Source organism: Corythoichthys intestinalis, chromosome 12 (assembly GCF_030265065.1).
Source record: "Corythoichthys intestinalis isolate RoL2023-P3 chromosome 12, ASM3026506v1, whole genome shotgun sequence".
NCBI lineage: Eukaryota > Metazoa > Chordata > Actinopteri > Syngnathiformes > Syngnathidae > Corythoichthys > Corythoichthys intestinalis.
Window position 1 is genome coordinate 30,799,190 of NC_080406.1, and position 20,691 is coordinate 30,819,880.

Below are 20,691 nucleotides of genomic sequence, written 5' to 3' on the forward strand. Positions count from 1 at the left end.
AAACTCCAGAAAATGGGCCAGACAAAAGGATTGGCACCCTTTGAAAAATCATGTGATGCGTCTCTAATTTTGTTAATTCACAGCACCTGGTACTTACCTGTGGCACATAACAGGTGGTAACAATAACTAAATCACACGTGCAGACAGTTAAAATGGATTAAAGTTGCCTCAACCTCTGTCCTGTGTCCTTGTGTGTACCACATTGAGCATGGAGAAAAAGAAGAAAGAACTGTCTGAGGACTTGAGAAGCAAAATTGTGAGAAAACGTGGGCAATCTCAAGGCTACAAGTCCATCTCCAAAGACCTGAATGTTGCTGTGTCTACCGTGTGCAGTCTCATCAATAAGTGTAAAGCCCATGGCACTGTGGCTAACCTCCCTAGATATGGACGGAAAAGAAAAATTGACGAGAGATTTCAATGAAAGATTGTGCGGATGGTGGATAAAGAACCTCAACTAACATCCAAACAAGTTCAAGCTGTCCTGCAGTCTGAGGGTACAAAACGGTCAACCCGTACTATCCGTCGGCGTCTGAATGAAAAGGGGCTTTATGGTAGGATACCCAGGAAGTCCCCACTTCTGACCCAGAGACAATGTTTTGGAAGAATGTTCTCTGGTTAGATGAGACAAAAGTAGAGCTTTTTGGGAAAAGGCATCAACTTACAGTATACAAGGAAAAAAAAAACGAGGCCTTCAAAGAAAAGAACAAGGTCCCCACAGTCAAACATGGCGGAGGTTCCCTGATTTTTCACGTTTGCTTTGCCACCTCTGGCACTGGACTGCTTGACCGTGTGCATGGCATTATGAAGTCTGAAGACTAACAACAAATTTTGAAGCATAATCTAGGGCCCAGTGTGAAAAAGCTGGGTCTCCCTCATGGGTCTTCCAGCAGGACAATGACCCAAAACACACTTCAAAAAGCACTCGAAAATGGTTTGAGAGAAAGCACTGGAGACTTCTAAAGTGGCCAGCAATGAGTCCAGACCTGAATCCTATAGAACACTTGTAGAGAGATCTGAAAATGGCAGTTTGGAGAAGGCACCCTTCAAATCTGAGACCTGGAGCAGTTGGCCAAAGAAGAATGGTCTAAAATTCCAGCAGAGCATTTTAACAAACTTATTGATGATACCAGAAGTGGTTGTTCGCAAATATTTTGTCCAAAGGTTGTGCTACCAAGTAATAGGCTGAGGGTGCAAATACTTTTGTCTGGCCCATTTTTGGAGTTTTGTGTAAAATGATAATGATTTAATGGTTTTTTTTTCCATTCTCTTTTGTGTTTTTTTTTTTCATTGCAAGCAAAATAAAGATATTACTACCAAAGCATTTATAATTGCAATCATTTTCTGGGAGAAATTGAGCATTATCTGACAGAATGGCGTACCGCACGCATGCTATTTCTAGACCGTGACGTCGCATCGTAAAGCGGAAGTAATGCCCAAGTGGGACATTATAGACCCGCCCTCGCATAGAATTAGAAACAACGTAATTTGTGCTACTTTTCACCGTTAATCTTTCAAAAACGAACATGCCGATCACGCATTGCTTTTTTGGAACTTGTAGAAACGACTCTAGACATTACGACACATGAGGATGTTTTCTTCATATGTTTCCGGAAACCAAAAACTCGGGAGGAAAAAATGTGAAGACCGAATCAACTTGCGCGGACTTTAACACCAGCTCAGTGAATCCATTCACATTTCATATGCAGTAAACATTTTGTTGGGTTGGCATGGTCTTTCAGAGGACAAAGAGGTAAGCCATTTTTATATTTTTAACGTATTTCTTTAGCGTAACGTTGTGCCGTACTGCTTCTGTCTGACAATGAATGACCTGAAAAGAATTACAATGGTATCTTACTGCCACTGTTACCGTTTCTGTTGTGTGTGTATATATATATATATGTATATATACATAAAAAACAACTTTAGTAAGTGGGAAGTGTAAATAAAGAATTAATATTTGTTATCAATGAAAAAATTAAAAGTGTTCGTTGGCTGTCACTGAGTAGCATTTGCGATCGCTACACAAACCTAACTAAATTACCCCCAAGAACGGTCAGAGACGTAGGACAACCAGAGGATATATAAGAAAGACAGGGCTGATGGTAAAGGATAGCTTGTTGAAACAGGAGAATGTCATTGTCAGTCGCGTCGATAAAAAACCAAGGCTATGCTTAGGTCGGCTCGTTTTTTTTTTTTCGTCTTTTTCAGCCTTTGACACTCAAGCCATCTCTTTAACTGAACATTTTTATGTTCTTCCACATCTTTGCCAGTGAATTTGGCACCAGGAACATCATTTTCGGAGAGAATTGGTAGGTTTAGCTCTGTAAACATCTCCTTCGTACACGATTTCCATTCATTTCCTATTAGGGACGAACGGTGGCTTGTCCCTACTTAGCAACAGAAGCTAATGTCATGAATATTAATGAGCGGAAGTGACGTGTTGCTTGCGGTACGCCATTGCAAGGGTGCCAATACTTTTGGCCAGCAGTGTAAAATTATTTGTATAACTATTATTAGTGTGTAAAACAATATTATTTAAATGATAGAATCTACAGTATGCATAAATTCAGTCAGAAATTTCTGATAAAATGTTTTTCTTCAAGGAGTGGCGTAGCTCAGTGGTAGAGTAGTCGATCCCCAACCCAGAGGTTATGGGTTCGATTCTCTACCCTGATGTAAGATACTGAACCACATCACCAGTAGGTAGATGGCGCTATGCAAGTGTAACTTTGTTTATCATTTTCTATAGCTAAAAATGCGTTTCATCACTTTTAATGAACATTGAACGACGTCTTTACATTTTGTGTTTAAAAAGTCGCAAGTAAAATTATTGGTACAATAATATGATCAAAAAGATGTTTAAAAATGTACTATGTATTTAATTCCTACTTTAATTTAAAAGCATCGAAAAACTCAACAATCATTATTCATGATTGAAATTCAGATTACATTACAAATGATTTTTAAAAAAATAATTGTAATTACCAGTAACGGGTAATGAAAATAAACATTTTGTTTAGTGGTGTGATAACATAAAAAGTATTATTCTAGTTTATTATGTTTTAATTTTTAAATTTATCTTAATATATCTAATTTATCTTAATATATTCAGTCAAATAATATCCTGAGAGCAAAATAAGTTTGTTTTTTTTATTTTCTGTATTGATATATTTTTTAAATTCTTATTTCCTATATCTGAGGCGTTGACTTAAAAATATTAGTTGTGTTATATTATATTTGTGTGTTTGTGATTGTAATTTAAAACAACCCTGAATTGGAGCAACTCCCCTCCTACCGCATGGTGTAGGCCTACTTGTGCATGCTTGTGTTTCTACCTGATCCAAATATTTGGGTAGTAATTGTATGTGTGTCCTGTATCCACTAATGCTGCTAAAACAATGCAAATTTCCACATTGAGAGACTAAAAATAGGTTGTCTTGTTGTAACAGGAGGAGGGCCTGCGTCAGATTTTTGCCCTGACAATGGAGGTTCTGCAGGAGTTCAGCCAGCGGGAGAACATCAGCGCTCAGATGTCGTGCGTCTTCCAACGGTACCTGGCCTTGGCCAATCAGGTGCTCAGCTGGAACTTCCTTCCGCCCAATTATATCCTTTCTTTCGTTAGCCTTGCATTTCATATCAGGCCAAAGTAGTTGAGTGAGGGAAAATGCGACGTTCATGTTAATTATGGAGATATGAAACCATACAAGGCACAGTGGTTGAGTGATTAGCAAGTTCGTCTCACAGTTCTGAGATCATGGTTCAATGCCGGGCACCAACCTTCCTGTGTGGAGTTTTCATGGTGTTCTCGTGCCTGCGTGGGTTTTCTTTGGGTGCTTCGATTTCCTTGCACATCCCAAAAAATGTGTTTGGTTGGAAGATTAAACACTCCAAATTGTCCTTACCTTTGTGTGTCTGCACGAATGGTTGTTTGTCTCCTTGTGCCCTGCAATTTGTTGGCAACCAATTAAGGGTGTACCCACTTACTGCTCATAGATAGCTGGGATAGGCTATAGCACCCCCATGATCCTTGTGAGGATAAGTTGCATGGAAGATGAATGAATGATGACATGGTTATGGCAAATACTGTTGCGCGTGAAGTGGAGTGAAAGTAAAAACATTTTTTGGGTGGTGTTTTAGAGGGAAAAAAACTTTATATGAACCATTTTTATCTGGATAAACAAATTAATTGCCAAAAATAAAATCCTATTACAGTACAGGGCAAGTGACTATTTTTGATAATTAAAAACTACAATATTATTACTTATTATATATATTTTGAATTATTTTCATTATTACTGTAGTTTTGATTTTTTTAAAAAATACGTTTGTAAAAAAAAGTTTTAAAAAATAGAAAAACATTTAAAATAAATAACAGAAACTGTCGTTATGGCTCCAACAACAGTCTAAAGATGATAGTTTTAATTTTTTTATTTTATAGTATTTAAAAACATCTGGTTGTTTTTGAATGTCGAGACGAGAATAATTTTAGATTAAAATGAAAAAAAACGTACATATGTTTGAATATTGTAGCATATAAATAATGTTTTCTTTGGCGTTTTGAATGTCAATAGTAAGATAATGCATGCTTTTGTTAAATACATTTGGAAAAACTTCCAATATTCTTTATACAGAGTGATTCAAAAAGAATGTGCCAAAACTAATACTAAAAAAAATAAAAACAATAACTGTCTGGATTAGGGCTGTCAAACGATTAAAATTTTTTAATCAAGTTAATTACAGCTTCAAAATTAATTAATCGTAATCGCTATTCAAACCATCTATAAAACATGCCATATTTTTCTGTAAATTATTGTTGGAATGGAAAGATAAGACACAAGACGGATATATACCTTCAACATACAGTACATAAGTACTGTATTTGTTTATTATAACAATAAATCAACCAGATGGCATCAACATTATTAACGTTCTGTTAAAGCGATCCATGGATAGAAAGACTTGTAGTTCCTAAAAGATAAATGTTAGTACAAGTTATAGAAATGTTATATTAAAACCCCTCTTAATGTTTTCGTTTTAATGAAATTTGGAAAATTTTCAATCAAAAAATAAACTAGTAGCTCGCCATTGTTGATGTCAATAATTACACAATGCTCATGGTGCTGAAACCCATAAAATCAGTCGCACACAAGCGCCAGCAGAGGGCGACAAAACACCAAAAAAACACAAGTAACAAGTGGACATTACACTGTGCTGTCATTTTAATCTGTTTGAGAGGGGCATGTGCGTTAATTGCGTCAAATATTTTAACGTGATTAATTTTAGAAATTAATTACCGTCCGTTAACGCCATAATTTTGACAGCCCTAATCTGGATACAAGTATTGTATATAACTTCAAGTTTTAATTTCACGCTTTATAAGTGCTCAATGTGACCACCACCAGCCGCACGAACAACATCAAGCCGATATGAAAAACAACCCAAACTAACTAACGTCATTTCGCCATTTCGAGCGTAAATAAACGAGTGATTTTTCCGACAAAGACAACTTGAAATTGACACCCAGTAAAAACATGGATAATTCATCTATCAAATGACCATTAATTCATTCTATTTCACTGATTTTAAAATGAATAAATGTGTGGTGATTTTGGCACATTCATTTTTAATCACCCTGTGTTTTCAGTTTAAGAAATGCATTAAATACTACAAATATACCCCCAAAACTACTGTATATTCAAAATGATTTTTTAGTAACTTTTAATTCATCTTAAACTCTTCTTAATTGTGGATAAAAATGTCAATTACTTTTTCTAATATCTGAATTCATTTTTAAATTTTATTTTAGATTTTAAAAAATCAATAATTTTCTGCGACTATGACATCAATGTGGATGCACAATTGATAGCATTTTACAAAAATTCCAATAATGTGTAGTTGTGTGTTTGTGTGTGTGTATTAGCCAGTAATGTGTGCATGTACTTTGTAGTGCGTAACTTGCATGCACATGTGTTGTCTTTGCAGCTGGCCTCATGTTGAGAGCACAAATCCTAAATCCTAACCAGCCTGGCATATGACGGGATCTAGATCACTTTCAAAGACATGTCCACGTATGTGTGTGTGTGTGTGTGTGTGTGTGCGTGTGTGTGCACACATCATTCCTTAGATTACACCCTCTTTTTCCAGGCTCCCCTTGGTATGCACGGCGCTTGTGTGTGTGTATATTTGTATGTGTTTCATCTTAAAGACAAACTTGAAAAGTCATCCGCATGTCTTTGCATCCACAGTCAAGGACATCCTCTCTTGTGTTCAAGTGTACTTATAGTACGCATCCAAAGATCACCCTTTGAATTAAGTTTTATTCTCTGAACTTATGTATAATATGCCCCCAATTTTTTGGTATTATCTCCATAATAAATAGATTTCTAAATGAAAGCAATGTTAATTAAAGTTAATTAAATTAAATTAAAATAAATACAAACGAATACATTTTGGGTAAGGCCTTAAGTAACTCTAAAGAAGTTTTTTTTTTTTTTTCATAATAGGACTTGCAGTTAATGCTCATCTTTCACTGCCATTGACGTTGCTAGCCGTCCAATCCATTTTGACTGGACGGGGCACCCTATCCATTCAAAATGGCTAGGACTGCTAGCAACGTCAATGGCAACCAATGAGTTAGTTAAATGAGTACACTTTAAGATGAAAGAAAAAGGTCATAATTAGCGCTGCAGCTAGCAATTATTTTAGTTGTCGCTTAATCGATGAACTAGTTCGAATAATCGAGTAATCAGATAAGGAACATAAAAAATTAAAATACCTAAGCTTAGCCTCAAACGGTACAAAAAAAAAAAAAAAGATGATCTAAGTACAACAAAAGAACTAACTTACATAGCAAAAGTCCGCTAGCTTAAATGCTATAAAATGCTAACTTTTTTTATTTTTATTTTTAATTTTTTTTAACAGTGCTCCTAACAAATGGTTCAAACAGATATTCCCACAAAAACGGCTAGCTTGAGTTGTCCTGGTACCGAAGGGTCAGTGGTTTGATTCCAGGCCACGACTGCCCACTGTAGAATTGCCCTGGGGCAAGGCACTGAACCCTAATTTGCCCTCAATGGGCTGGCAGCGCCTTGCATGGCGGCAGCACCGTTGGTGTGTGAATGTTTGCATGAAAGGTTAAATGTTGGCTAATGTAAAGTGCTTTGGGCATTGTAACAATGTAGATAAATGTGCTATATAAATACTGTCCATTTACCTATAAACTAAATTAGGAATGCATTAAAAAAACATTATTTCAAAGAAAAACTTGGCTAATGTTGGTCTAAACAGGGAACAGCTGGATTCAGCCATGTAAAATGAGTTATGTCATATTCACTGATGCCAATAGAGGTTATTGTATCCACCCAAATTAATGAAACTAAATGCAAACACTTTCAAAAGAAATCATTACAACGCCACTTTAAATAAACGAATACTCGAAGCAGCAAAAGTTAATTCGAATCTTTTTTCTAATCGATTAATAGGTGCAGCACTAGTCATAATTCATGCATGAAAAGGTTAACATTATATACAGTAAGTCACTCCTGAGTATGAGTCACATGCCCAGCCAAGTACCGTATTGGCCCGAATATAAGACGGCCCTGATTATGACGACCCCCTCTTTTTCAAGAATCAAGTTTGAAAAAAAGACTTTTTGAACACCAAATTAAATTTTATACAGAAAATAATTACAGTACATCTGAAACAAATGATTATAACAACTTATTTGAGAGAAAAAGCATGTTATTTTTGCCTCATTCAAATCTTAATATCTGCACATTTAAATATGTAAACTAAAATGCAATCACATTCGTAAATGAATGGCTTCTGGTTTTTGAAATGTAAATAAACCAATCTATTGTGATAAAACAACAAAATTGCAAGAACTGCACTAACCATCAAAGTGAAGTCTAACTGTAACTGTAGTCTTGAAACAAATCTGAATAAGGAAAAACATTGCAGTAAAATAATGCAAACTAGTTAAACTTGAGAGTAGCTGAGAGCTGTCATGACGGAACATCGCTTCAATGATTTCTGACGCCATCTAGCGTCGTGAATGGGTATAATGTCTAGACCGCGAATATAAGATGACCCCTACTTTTTCAGTCTTATTTCAATGGAAAAAACACAGTCTTATATTCGGGCCAATACGGTACATTCATTTTTAAAATTTTAATTGGCTTTTCATAAGAATACTGTTCTGCGTCTTCAGGAGATGATAGAATTGCTCTCCCCAGTTATTCATGGTATCTGCCACCTTGTCCAATGGAAATAAACACAAGTGCTGTTGTTTTAAACTAGTGATGAGCGTCGCCACCTGTGAGTCTATGAGCATCAAGGGAGTTCCGCAGTAATTGTCGACAGGCGCCGCCCTTCAAACACCAGTAAATGCGCTCCAGACGAGGGGGACATGTCTGTCTTCGTCCCTTTTTGCTCAAGTGGAGGTTTAGCATGTCCCCCCACGTGTCTGCACCACGCCGCGTCACTCGTCACCGGGCTTGACTCGTGGCCTCTGGGAGGGTGGTGGTCAGGTGACAGAGCAGATCATCCTCCCCCACCATGCCTGTCACATATCTGTGATATGTAGGCCCGCCATCTGCTTTGTCGTAGACAGGATTGCATGCGTGTTTGATATTCGAGCGTGACGCTCCCTCTTTGGATCTTTCCACCTTGCCAGGTAGCGAAGCCTCACTCTGGTGTTTAGCAAGGAAGGATCGGGCCTCACATTCCGGTATTCTCGTAATGAGTATTGTCATTAGCGTTAGCTTGGGGGGCAAAAGAGGTGAAGGGGTCATCAGAATCTTCATCCGCTTCAGCCCATATTCACAAAAATGTTTTGTTTATTTTTCATGCTCCTATCAAGACATTCTATCCCCTGATTAGAGACAAAGCTTCTGGGGAGCCGCTGACAACAGGAGACGGGTGCCGGATTGTTATTCCATATGGCAGGATTTAAGGCGGGATGCGTTCCTTAAACCCCAGCACGCGTCCTAGCATAGCGCCGCGCGACGGCAAGGCGGCCGCCGGGATCAAGCGTAATGAATAGAGGATACAGTAGAAGCTCGCTAATCTGTTACCCGCACACACACACATACAGAGCACACCCGTGTGGAGATTAGCCGGCTAATCTGTTTGTTGGCTATTTGCAGCGGCAAATAGGACACAATGAGAGCTTGTATGAAGATGTCCAGCTGCTTGCCGTTTAGCTCCTTTTCATATTCAACACGTATAGAATGTCTCAGGGCCGTTAGCGCTTTGCTGAATGTTGGCGGGTGTTTGTTTGGGATCCCCGGTAGGCATGGTTACGCGGCTATGGAAGTGGAAAGCTGTTATGCAGAATAGAAAATTAACACAAAAAAATTGAAATCTTACACGCAGACACAAACATTTTTTTGATCAACATTTTAATCATTATTGAGGTGCAACATTTAATCGATTAATCGACAACTAATCGATTAGCAAATTAATCGATAATTATTTTGAAAACCTATTACCGCATTTTTCAGACTAGAAGTCGCACCTGAGTATAAGTCGCACCAGCCATAAAATGCCCAACGAAGACGAGAAAAACGTATAGAAGTCGCATTTTGGGGGGAAATTTACTTGATAAAATCCAACACATAGAACAGATATGTCATCTTGACAGGCAATTTAAAATAAATATACAATAGAGAACAACATGCGGAATAAGTGTACAGTATGATAATGTTACATGATGCATTAACAACGAAATGCAAACGTGGCCGGTATGGTAACGTAACATAGCTATTAAGAGTTATTCAGATAACTATGGCATAAAGAACATGCTAACAAGTTTACCAAACCATCAGTGTCACTCCAAAACATCAAAATAACATATGACATGATATAATAATGTGTTAATAATTTTACGCATATGTCGCTCCAGAGAATAAGTCTCACCCCCAACCAAACTATCAAAAAAAACAAACTGCGACTTACAGTCTGAAAAACACTGTAATCGTTTATCAGCTTCACCTTAAATTTGTCTCAATTCTTGAAATTATACCATGCATATAACATATAACTTCTCATTTGTAAATATTAGCAGATTTTGTCATTATATTTTTGTTAAGTCAAAAGTAGGACAATTACAAAATTCTGCTTTTACTTTGGAAAACAACAATTCACATTTATGCCAATTTCCAGACATCTTGCGGTCTAAACTAGCTTATTTAATACTGCAACAACTAATTGATTAAATCGATTAATAGATTAGTTGCCAACGAATTTGATAATCGATACAGTTGTAGACTACAGTTAAGTCAGGAAGCTGTAATAAAATATTATTTTTGAAGGAAATAGTCATCAATTTTATCTTCATTGTTACTTACAACATGCCTAAAACAACTTCATGGTAAATTTTGAAGGTAATTTAAAAAATAAAATTATCCGATTAATTGATTGTTTAATTATTCGTCTCATTAATCAATGTTGAAAGTAACCGTTAGTTGCAACCCTAATTATTAATCGCAATTATGTGAAGGGAAACATCTGTAAAATGAATTGGTCAGTAAACTTTGAATTAAATTTTCATTTTATAAAATGAACTACCCGAGAATTTAAAAGTTGGCGAGCTCTAACTGGATATATATGCTATTGCTTGACTAGACATGTGGCAGATTAGGATCTATTCAATCATAGCAGCATGAATCATGATCACGGTTAAAATTCGATTCACTTTGCAGCCCTAGTTCATACTACGATTATGCACTCATTTCCTCCTCTTACATGAACTGATTTACCTAAAATAATAATCTTAATCATAATAATAATAATAAAAAACTCAAAACGTGCACAAATCGTATATCTAAAGTGATACCATCTAAGACATGACAGTGGTTCACAAAGCTAAATTTTACAAACAAGCTGGACAACACCCTCTTCCAGGGGAAGTGTGTTGCTGTCACACCAGTTCAATGTCATGTCACATTATATTTGCACTTAAATTGAAACTAAAGTTAAAACGCGGCATTTACCCCATTTAAGCACGAAACATGGCACAGTAGTAAAATGTAAAATCTTCTACATTAAAACAAAAAAAAAATACTTATCATTAGAATGTTAAAACTTGTGAGTTAAAAGTTGAAAGTCATCCCAATTACAATAAAACATGAAACATATCACTTTAACAAAATTATGTTTGAATTTTTCACACTAATATGTAAAACTTGAGTTAAAATATTAATCACATTACAAAATGAAACTAATATAAATTAACCTTGACTACATGTAGAGCTGTTTGCATCTGAGCTTTAAGTGCACTTGGCTGCTAATGTAGTTTGTGTGTTTGTGTGAAGAGGCTTCTAACATGTTAATGGCTCGTGCTTGTGTCCTCTTCACTTGTTGACCTGCATTTACACATTTGTGTGTCCGTGCCTGTGTGCGTTTGTGCGTAAAAGTGAGGCGTCACCACAGTTATTAGCAGCCCGTGGGCTAGAAGCAGCAGCAGCAGGTGATGTCTTTTAAAAAGCTGGCAGAGTGTCGCCACATGTCTTCGTCACTCCCCTCGCGCTCATTCGTCATCCGGCAAACATGCGCATGACATACATAGGCACACACACGTCCTCCATTTAGGGTGTCCTTTGTTAAGTCTGTGGTGGCTTTCTTTAATGCAGGGATCACAAACTCGGTTTATCCCGGAGCCCCTGGGTGAGTGTAGGCCACTTCAAGTCTTCCACAAAAAGAGGTTTTAAATATTTTAGGAAAGTACAAGTAATCCAGTCCCCTCAATCTTTATGAATAACAGTTGAGAACATGAACGGTTGTTCAGAACAACAACAACCGTTCATGTTCTCAACTGTTTTTCATTTTGAAGTAGATTGTAGATATCTCTTTGCTATTTTACATATTCCTCAGCAGGTCTAGTTGAGTAGTGATATTGTATTAGATTGGTATTATAATTCTGCACTGCAATTTTCTGTGCAGTAATGCACATTAGGGTTGTGATGCCCTTGTAGCCAACTAAAAAAAATATATTCTGTCGCTCATTTTTCCTCTAATTGGCTACGTTGATCGCCAACATTTGTCTTCATGACAGGAATGACTAGGTGACTGGATACATTTTCCTTCCACCTGGAGTCACTTTGGAATTTGGGAGATTTTCAATCGAGTAACGGCTGCTAATTCACTTTGGTTTCTTGACAAACACAGTTGAAAACTGTCATTAGTCTAAGCTATGCTGGCTTGTAATGCAAGCGGTTATTTTTTTATTTTTATTTTTTTTAAGCCAAGATAATGATGCACAGGCTGCACAAACACTTTGCCTACATTCACGCTGTTTTTCCTTTGCCTATATGTGAGACATAGCAGATTTTTTGTCCTACTGTGTGGACACTGACTTTTTTGTCCTAATCCGATTTGGGCTCATTCGGATGGCGATAAAAATCAGATATTCATCCAAAACCTGGAAAGCGCACAAAATACCTTCTTGATACTCCACGTGTAACTATTAGGTTAATAAAATGTTTGCTCTAGTAGCATAAATACCTCAAAAATTGCCACTAAAACACGACTGTGGACAGGAGACCTTCCAAAGTGACCATGTCGCAGTGCTCATACGTGTAACTTCATGGACGCATTCTGATCAAATTGCAATATGAACGTCTACACAAAAATATAATCTGAGTTAATAAAAACGCTGAATTGCGCATCAAGCCCTGCGGTCTGACCGTCGTCTAAGATGTAAAGGAGCACAAAATATTGCCCTGTGGGCTGCAAGTTTGAGACCCCTGTTTTAAAGCATGCTTATTCCTCAACCACACACATAAAGAATGTGCTTTGGCCGACATCCACACACATGAGAGTTACTCTAAAAAATCTTTTTTCCCCCCAAACTCTGGAAGTCCCCCTAAAATATAAGTCCACATGAAAGCAAATGTGAAGTGTGTTAAAGCAGCAGTTGGCACCAGGCCCTTTCAGCCAATCAGAAGCATGAAGAAAGTGATTTTATGGAAAAGGTGCAAAAACCTTAACCCTACTCCATATTGTGTGTTGTCTTCATTTATACAACAGAGCATCACAGAAAAATTGCATGATGTGTTTAGCATTCCTCCGCTCCCCCGAGGTTTCGTCGGACTCGTGTCGCCACCGCGCTCCTTCCCGGGGGAGTGGTCTAAAACGAATCGCATTCTTGCGTCTTCTCCCGAACGGAGCATCTTTCCATTGCCCTCATTCCGTCCCTCCCCGCCAAAGTTCACAGTGAGGTCTTCCGCCTCCGCCGTGGCTATTTTTATTTCGCACTCGGAGTTAGACAGGTGCCAACTTGTGGGCCCAAAGAGCATTGCGGCGTGCGGTGTGGGGCGTGGGCGGCGGCAGCGGCCGGAATTTGCCGGCGACCCAGCCGCCCTCTGCCTCCTGCCGCTCGGCTTTGATGGAGCATTCCTCTGCTGGCTTGTTTGTGAAGTGATGCACATGGAATCTCAACACAGGCCAGCGGTGACAAACTGGCTTGGAGTGCTTTAGACACTTTGATTGACAGGAGATTGACACTTTATTTTTATTTTGGAGCAACTGTGACATGCATCTCGTTTTCCAACTTCCATCTGCGCTTCAAAAATATTCCAAATTTTTAGATTTGTACGAGGGCTTGGCTAAAATGTATTTTCGGAGACCGATGCAGATTCCATTATTTGGCAGGAAAATGTTTGCACGTCATTTTCTTGGTCCTAGTGTTGTCATGTGTTAATGTGAAAAAAATCCAATGTAACAAAATTGGCTGATATTGGCCGATTAAATCTGGTTTTCTGGACTATAAGTAACATGTTTTTATTTAGTTTGGCAGGGCCTGCGACTCATACATAGACATGAAAAATAGTCTTAGATATAATTTAATCAGTGTTGTTAACAGGTGTTAGATTATTTTGGTAGATTATTTTAGTAGTCGATTAATCGATGAACTAGTTAGTTCGAATAATCGAGTTATCGGATAAGGAACATTGAAAATTAAAATACCGGAGCTGAGCCTCTAACGGTAAAAATTTTTTAAAAATTTAAAAAAGGATCTTTGTATAATAAAAGAACAATATGCTAACTTAAATAGCAAAAGTCCGCTAGCTTAACGTTTGCGTTTTATAGCATTTTTTTCCCCCCACAGTACTCTTAACAAATGGTTCAGACACATATTCGCACAAAAAATGGCTAAATATACCTATAAACTAAATTCCGAATGCATTAAAAAGAACATTAATTCAAACAAAAACTTAAGCATAAGTCGATCCTAACATGGATAAGCTGGATTCAGCCATGTGAAATGAGGCAGACTATTGAGGCAGTGTTTTCACCCAAATCAATAAAACTTAATGCAAACACTTTCAAAATAAACCATTACGCCACTTTAATCAACCAAATACTCGAAGCAGCAAAATTTAATTCAAATCTTTTTTTCTAATCGAATACGCGAGATAATCAATTACCATAATTTCTGGACTATTGGGCGCCCCTGATTACAAGCCTCACCCAGTAGATTTTTAAAGGAAAAACCATTTTGTACATACATAAGCCTCTCCTGCCTATAAGCCGCGTGTGCCCACTTAGTAACAAGAGACATTGACAAAGAAATATACAGTTTTCAAAATTTTGATAACACACCTTAACCTTTCGTTCCAAACAGCGCCGGCAAACACGGCAGTTATATAGCAGCGGCACGGAAGTTACATAGCATCAGCATGGCGGTGCAGCACTAATTGTGCTGGTTAATAAAAACATAAAAGTCTTTGTTAGCAATCTTCATCTTCCTCCTGTGCATTAGAACCATGGAAGTCTTCACCCTCGGTGTCGGATATGAAGACGCTCAGATGCACTTCGCCACGCACCTACTCAGTCTCTCCTTCGCTGTCGCCTTCAACGTCTCCCTTAATGAGGCAAATTCACTCCTAGCCCGTGCTGTCCTCCTCGTCACGCAGCAGAATGGCCCCTTCGAAACCCGTTGGTTATGGCGGACTCTTTCACAGCGCTTCACGCTACCAGGCTCCCCCGGCAAACCTGTGCAAAAGCTGCTCTTTGCATGCGGCGAGTCTTGGCATACGATCTCTCGCCGCTCGTCATCAAAGCTTCCCATACAACTCTGATGGCCAATTTAATTTCTTCGAGCATTTTCCATGATGCAAGTATGCCAATTCTACTCATGCACAAAGGCGGATGCACAACGCACAAACTTCAACTACCGGTAATAGTGCAAACTAGCGTCTTCCTCCACACATATATTCCACTTGTCTCACTCCCACATTCCATGCTCGAGCGCCCCTGGCGGCCGTCAGAAAAATACACAAATTGGCCGCATCATTGCACACGCCGCAGGACCCAAAATGAGGGAAAAAAGTAGCGGCTTGTAGTCCGGAAATTACAGTAATTGTTGCAGCTCTAGTCGTTAATAACGGCGTTAGAATATGACAGTGTTGCTAATGGCGTTTTTTTTTTTTTTTTTCTTTCTTTCTTTTCTTTCTTTTTTTTTCCAATTGTGAATAATCAATTACTTTTCTCATCTTGGCAAAGCCGTTACCATTACTGAGGATGGAAAGGCATGCGTTTAAATGCATCACTATGTTGGTTGAATGATGCGAGAAAAGTCTGAGGGAGACGGACTCATGGAGACGACAGAGCAGAGCAGCAGTGGGGAGGAGTCAAGGAAGTTGAGACGCTGTTGCAAACGCGATGCTAGGTGGCTCCAATAATACCTGACTGTAGCCGATAGCCTACAAACTACGCCCACATGATGCTACGGTAGATACCACATACTAGATGCGAAATAACAGACACGGCGGCGTTAGCAACATGTGTAGAGAACTGGATGTGTTAGTAAACAGCCGCTATCTTAAAGCAGTAGACTTCTAAGGAAGGCTCTGTTGTAGAGAACCTTCCTTGCGAACCTAAATAACTTTTGATCTAAAATATCCTAAATCAGCAAAATCTTGACTTGAAACTATCTTTAAATGATGAATCAGCTTTAAAACTTTCACATGTCGAAAGTAGACGGAAAGGAACTAATGAAATAACGGGAGCAATTTTAACAACTTTAACGGTTGATTCACAACATTAAATGACTTCTAAACATAGCAAAGGTTACTATCTAGTTATCGCAATATCCGCAATACCCCTGTGTCTAGTTAAGTTTAGGGTAAAGAAGAATTGGGCTAGGGCCAATTGTCCCAAAAACCCTTTAAACTTCACATAGTTTGACCTGTTTTTTGTTTTGTTTTGTTTTTTTGAGGGAAAAAAAACCCATGAAAATTATCACCAGTTACTTTGCCTAGTAACTAAATACTCTTACATTCAGGTAACTGAGTTACCAACACAATTACTTTTTGAGAGAAGTAATCTGTAACGACCATAATTAATTACTTTTTAAAAGTAAGATTACCAACACTGAAGTTAATAGGCATGGGACGTTACCAGATTCTGACCGTACGATAACCTTGAGTAAAAACATACCGGTATGGCAAAATTAAGTGGTTTTACTAACCGTGAATTTATAAAACCACGGTAAACCTTTAAACCCGTTGTCGACACATGCCAAATTCCTACATAAAATTTAACATTTTTATTCCATTGGAAAATAATTTATTTTGGTAGGTGCAATTTTTGCTTAAATGTCTATCCACTTAAACATTCACATTTTCAACTATTAGTCATTTTAATAATATTTAAAACAAATATGAGAACAATATTAGTAAATATTTTTTCTCCCATTTTGTATTGTAGATATGAAAACGTAAAGATTTTAATTTATGGACACACATCCATCCACTTATACCACGGCCAACAAAAATGAAAACATTAAAGAAAACATTTGTTAGAACATTTATTTACAACAAAGTTTATTTTTCTGTCCTTCAGAGTGTATCAGAACAGATTAAGTCACACAAGAAAAAACATTGTCTGCTTTTACTTACCGGAGTGAATGTTTGAAACCGGTTTTGAATAACTCATAACGTTTACATGGAGTGGTTGGATTAAGAATATCCAGTATGTAGCCAAGAAAGAAAAAAATGAGCGTAGACAAACAGAGTGTCAGCTGATTGGTTGAGGAACGAGGTGGGGGGTGTGTCCCGGTAGTGAAGGAGTCTGGTGGCTGCTCCTTTGTGCACATTTGCGCCGGGCTCGTCTCCCGAGGAGGCAGAGGAGGGGAAGCCTTTACGCTGTGCTTATGCTGCTGTTGGCCTTAACGGGCTACGGATCACTGGGGCGGCACTACATCGCCATGTTCGAGGCAGCGCAGAACGTCATGCTCAAGCCCACCGAGACCTGGAGGGAGGCGCTGCTGGACACCAGGGTCATGGATCTCTTCTTCACCGTGAGTACACACCAACTTCTACTACTGCTGTCAAAGTCAAAGGTTTGCATGCAAATGAATGGCAGTCTTTCTGAACTTTTGAGACTCATTTGGAATTTGCTGTCAGCTCTTGGTGAGATGTTTTAGTTGTATGGGGTTGAAATGGAAGGGACATGTTCGTATGCCGGCAGATATCTGTTTCGTTATTTAGCATACTGTACTTTTGCATATGGTCTAAATTGGCTGTTGTAGAAATAGAGCATGTGATTGTCCCTTCATGAAGTTATTGTATTTAGCAATTATTTTTTCTTAACTCATTTACTGCCATTGATGGTGGTCAGCATCCAATTAATTTGAACTCGTAAGGTTGACAGGGAATTATCATGTTTCAGTGCCATTGACAGCAATAGGCGTCCAATCCATCTGTACTGGGAGGTTGTGCAGTGATCATTCACTGGCATTGAGTTAACTACTACAATCGTATTCAAACTCAACTTGGGTGCCACCTAAACAGGCTGTGGGACAAAGTGAAATCATGGTTCTATTTATTTAGTGCAGTTTGGTTTATTAGTTTAACTCATTGAATGCCACTGACCACAATAAACATTAAATCCATTTTAAATGGGATGGCTGACATTGAATTATCATGTAATTGCTATTGCTATTCACAGCAATAGATGTTCAATCCATTTGGACTGAGAGGGCTGGCAGTCATCGTTTGATTTTTCTGTCACTGTCAATGACAGCTGACTGGTTATTATATCGCCTTACTTTGAGTGCTGTAAATAGTAAAATGCTGAAGTTACTGTGTGCTCAATGTAAAACAGCTCAATTGTAGAGCAGCTTTGATTTGATGGAAGCCAATGAGTTAAAAATATTTGGCATACAGAAAGAACAGACTGTATACCCGCTGTAAGACAAGCAAGCTAAGAGCTACACTGCTAATGATTCAAAAACTCTGAAGGTCCAGAATGCTAACAATGCTAACTTGTGCTAACGTGTGTCAGGTTTCCGCCTCGTCGACCGCTCTGGTATTTCTAGTAGCCCAAATGTTTGTTGTTTTAGATGCCCTCAGCTGTCCAACTGTGTGTGTGTTTGGCAGGGGTGGGTCATGTCAGACCCTGGGGGACTATGTCAATGTTGGCGTGTGTGCTGTCTCCATGTTGTATGTGTCTTTAATTTAATGGACTCTACTGCTGTCTCCAACATACGCACAGGCGGCAGGTGTGTGTCAGAATGTGTATGTTTGGGGGGGTGGGGGTGTTTGGACACACAAGACAAGCCATTGGGACCATTATCCGTTGGCAGGCTTGGAAGTTGAAGCCAAGATTAAGGCCCCTGTTAACAGCCACATAGATGCACCTTAACACTTGATCCACAATCTCCAATTTGCTGCAGCACTTCAGAAGTTTTTTGTATGCCATTGTGATGTTTGATGATAAACTACTAAATATGAAAATGTATTTTAACCTCCGCCACAGTCTCCAATTTGCTGCAGTGTGGTAAATTTGCCATGCTGTCGTCGTAAAATTTAAGAACACTCATAAAAAAGACAACCACAAAAAACCCTCATGCTAATGTTTGCCTTTTTCTTAGTTTGTACTTAAATGGTGTTACCCTTGTATAGTGCCTTTCCAACCCTCAAGGCGCTCAGAGCGCTTTGACACTATATCCTCATTTATCTACTGATGGTGCAGTATCAGGAGAAATGTGGGGTTCAGCATCTTGCTCAAGGATGAGGTCACCTCAGGTCACTCCAGGTTGGGGAACAACTACTCTAACACGGAATCACCTACTCTCCACCCCACAATACTCTTTTTTTTCTCACTGGCGTCAGTCTCGTTCCAGAAGAAAATTCTATGTTGTTGAAATATTTGATTATATGCAAATAGAAATGACAAAAAATAGACATTCAGTACACAGATTGCTGCAGCGCTCACGTTTCTCACAACCATTAGTCTCTTCTTAGGTTTAATTGCTGCATAAAATGTTAGTCTACAAATCACTCATAATTTAAAAAATATGCAAAAAAGTTGTTTTAACCTTTTACAGTTTTGTAGTTGAATGCAAAGTCTCCGCATTGGCTCACACTCATTTTCTTGAAGCCCTTAATCTCAACTTGGATAAAAGTGCAGCATGGTCTTCATAATTTGAGGATGCATTGCTTTACATATTCAAATAGTAAACACATGCTAACATTACCTTTCCCACTCCCCTACTCCAAAGGCTCCCTGTAGGTGCAGCATTCTATTCAAGGGCGTAGGTATGCATAGGGACGGTAGTGACATCACACTACCTCACACTAACTTTTCAGGATGCTTAAATTGTCCCCACCAACTTTTAAACAACCTTATTTGCATTATATAATTTGTTTAATTATATATGCAATTTAGATTGTCTTCCCATATATTGTAAGGATAGAACTGACCCTACCATTATAAGCTAATTATTTTCATTATGTTCAGGCTTACATTTACCCCTTTTCACTTGCTGAGTGTGCCAGTTCATTTTACCCCTCAAGGACACGTTTGATTGGCTGATTACTTAACTCACCCCCGCCACACACACACGCTCACACTCACACAGCACCGACAGAAATACATGTTGACAACATGCAGCCTCCTTCGAAGAGGAGGGATAGCAGATATTAGGCCAGCAGCCGCCACTGTAACTTAAAACTGTAATGTAAAAAGACGTCAATGTTTCGGGGATGGGAAACACAACTAATTTCACTACTGAAAGTCTGACCTGCATCAGAGTTAGCATAACATGAAAATGTGTGAACTTGCTAACCTGCAAAACTTGAGTAGGAAGCTACTTGGAGAGAAGTGTCTTTCTGTTAGTGTTTTCTACTGTTCACGTTAGTTAACCTACGAGAAATGTAGTAAACTCTGCTGGAAACTATAGAACCAGAAAAACTTTAGCAAGAAGCTGCTTCGAGAGAGAGAACCCGGTTTGTGTTTCAAAGGAAAGTGTTGACAGTCAAAAAACACACATGCTGATGTTTTCTTCTTGTAAACAGCCTGGTTTAGAAGGAAAGAAGGCTAGAGCATGTTGTGACTTTACACTTTTGAAACTCACTACATACTACTGAATTTATTTATTAATTAAAATGTATTTATTTTCTACATGATTTATTTAAAAATATTTTTATTTGCAGCCTATGCAGACATTTTTTTCAGATAATCCTACATTAATCATAATCGAGGTAAAAGGTTTAATTAATCCTGATTTACATTTTTTCCATAATTGCTCAACACACTGATGCACTTAGAGATGCTTGTGAAAAAATGCAGTAGTGTTTTACCTGAAGGAAGGTTCCATTTTTATTTATTTTTGTTTTTCCCTGAATAAGTACTTTTTTTCTGTTATATTTAATTTGTTTAATTCGACAATCAATTTGTTAG

The 20,691-nt window shown here is 38.2% G+C and overlaps 1 protein-coding gene across 1 annotated transcript in view; it reads left to right on the plus strand.

Moving 5' to 3' along the window:
- Nucleotides 1-20,691, plus strand: part of xpo4 (exportin 4) — a 63,101-nt gene that overhangs the window by 9,959 nt on the left and 32,451 nt on the right. Inside the window, exons 6-7 of the mRNA XM_057853125.1 lie at nucleotides 3,450-3,603; nucleotides 17,193-17,305. Of these exons, the coding sequence (XP_057709108.1) occupies nucleotides 3,450-3,603; nucleotides 17,193-17,305 (267 nt within the window). The remainder of the gene's footprint in view (nucleotides 1-3,449; nucleotides 3,604-17,192; nucleotides 17,306-20,691) is intronic.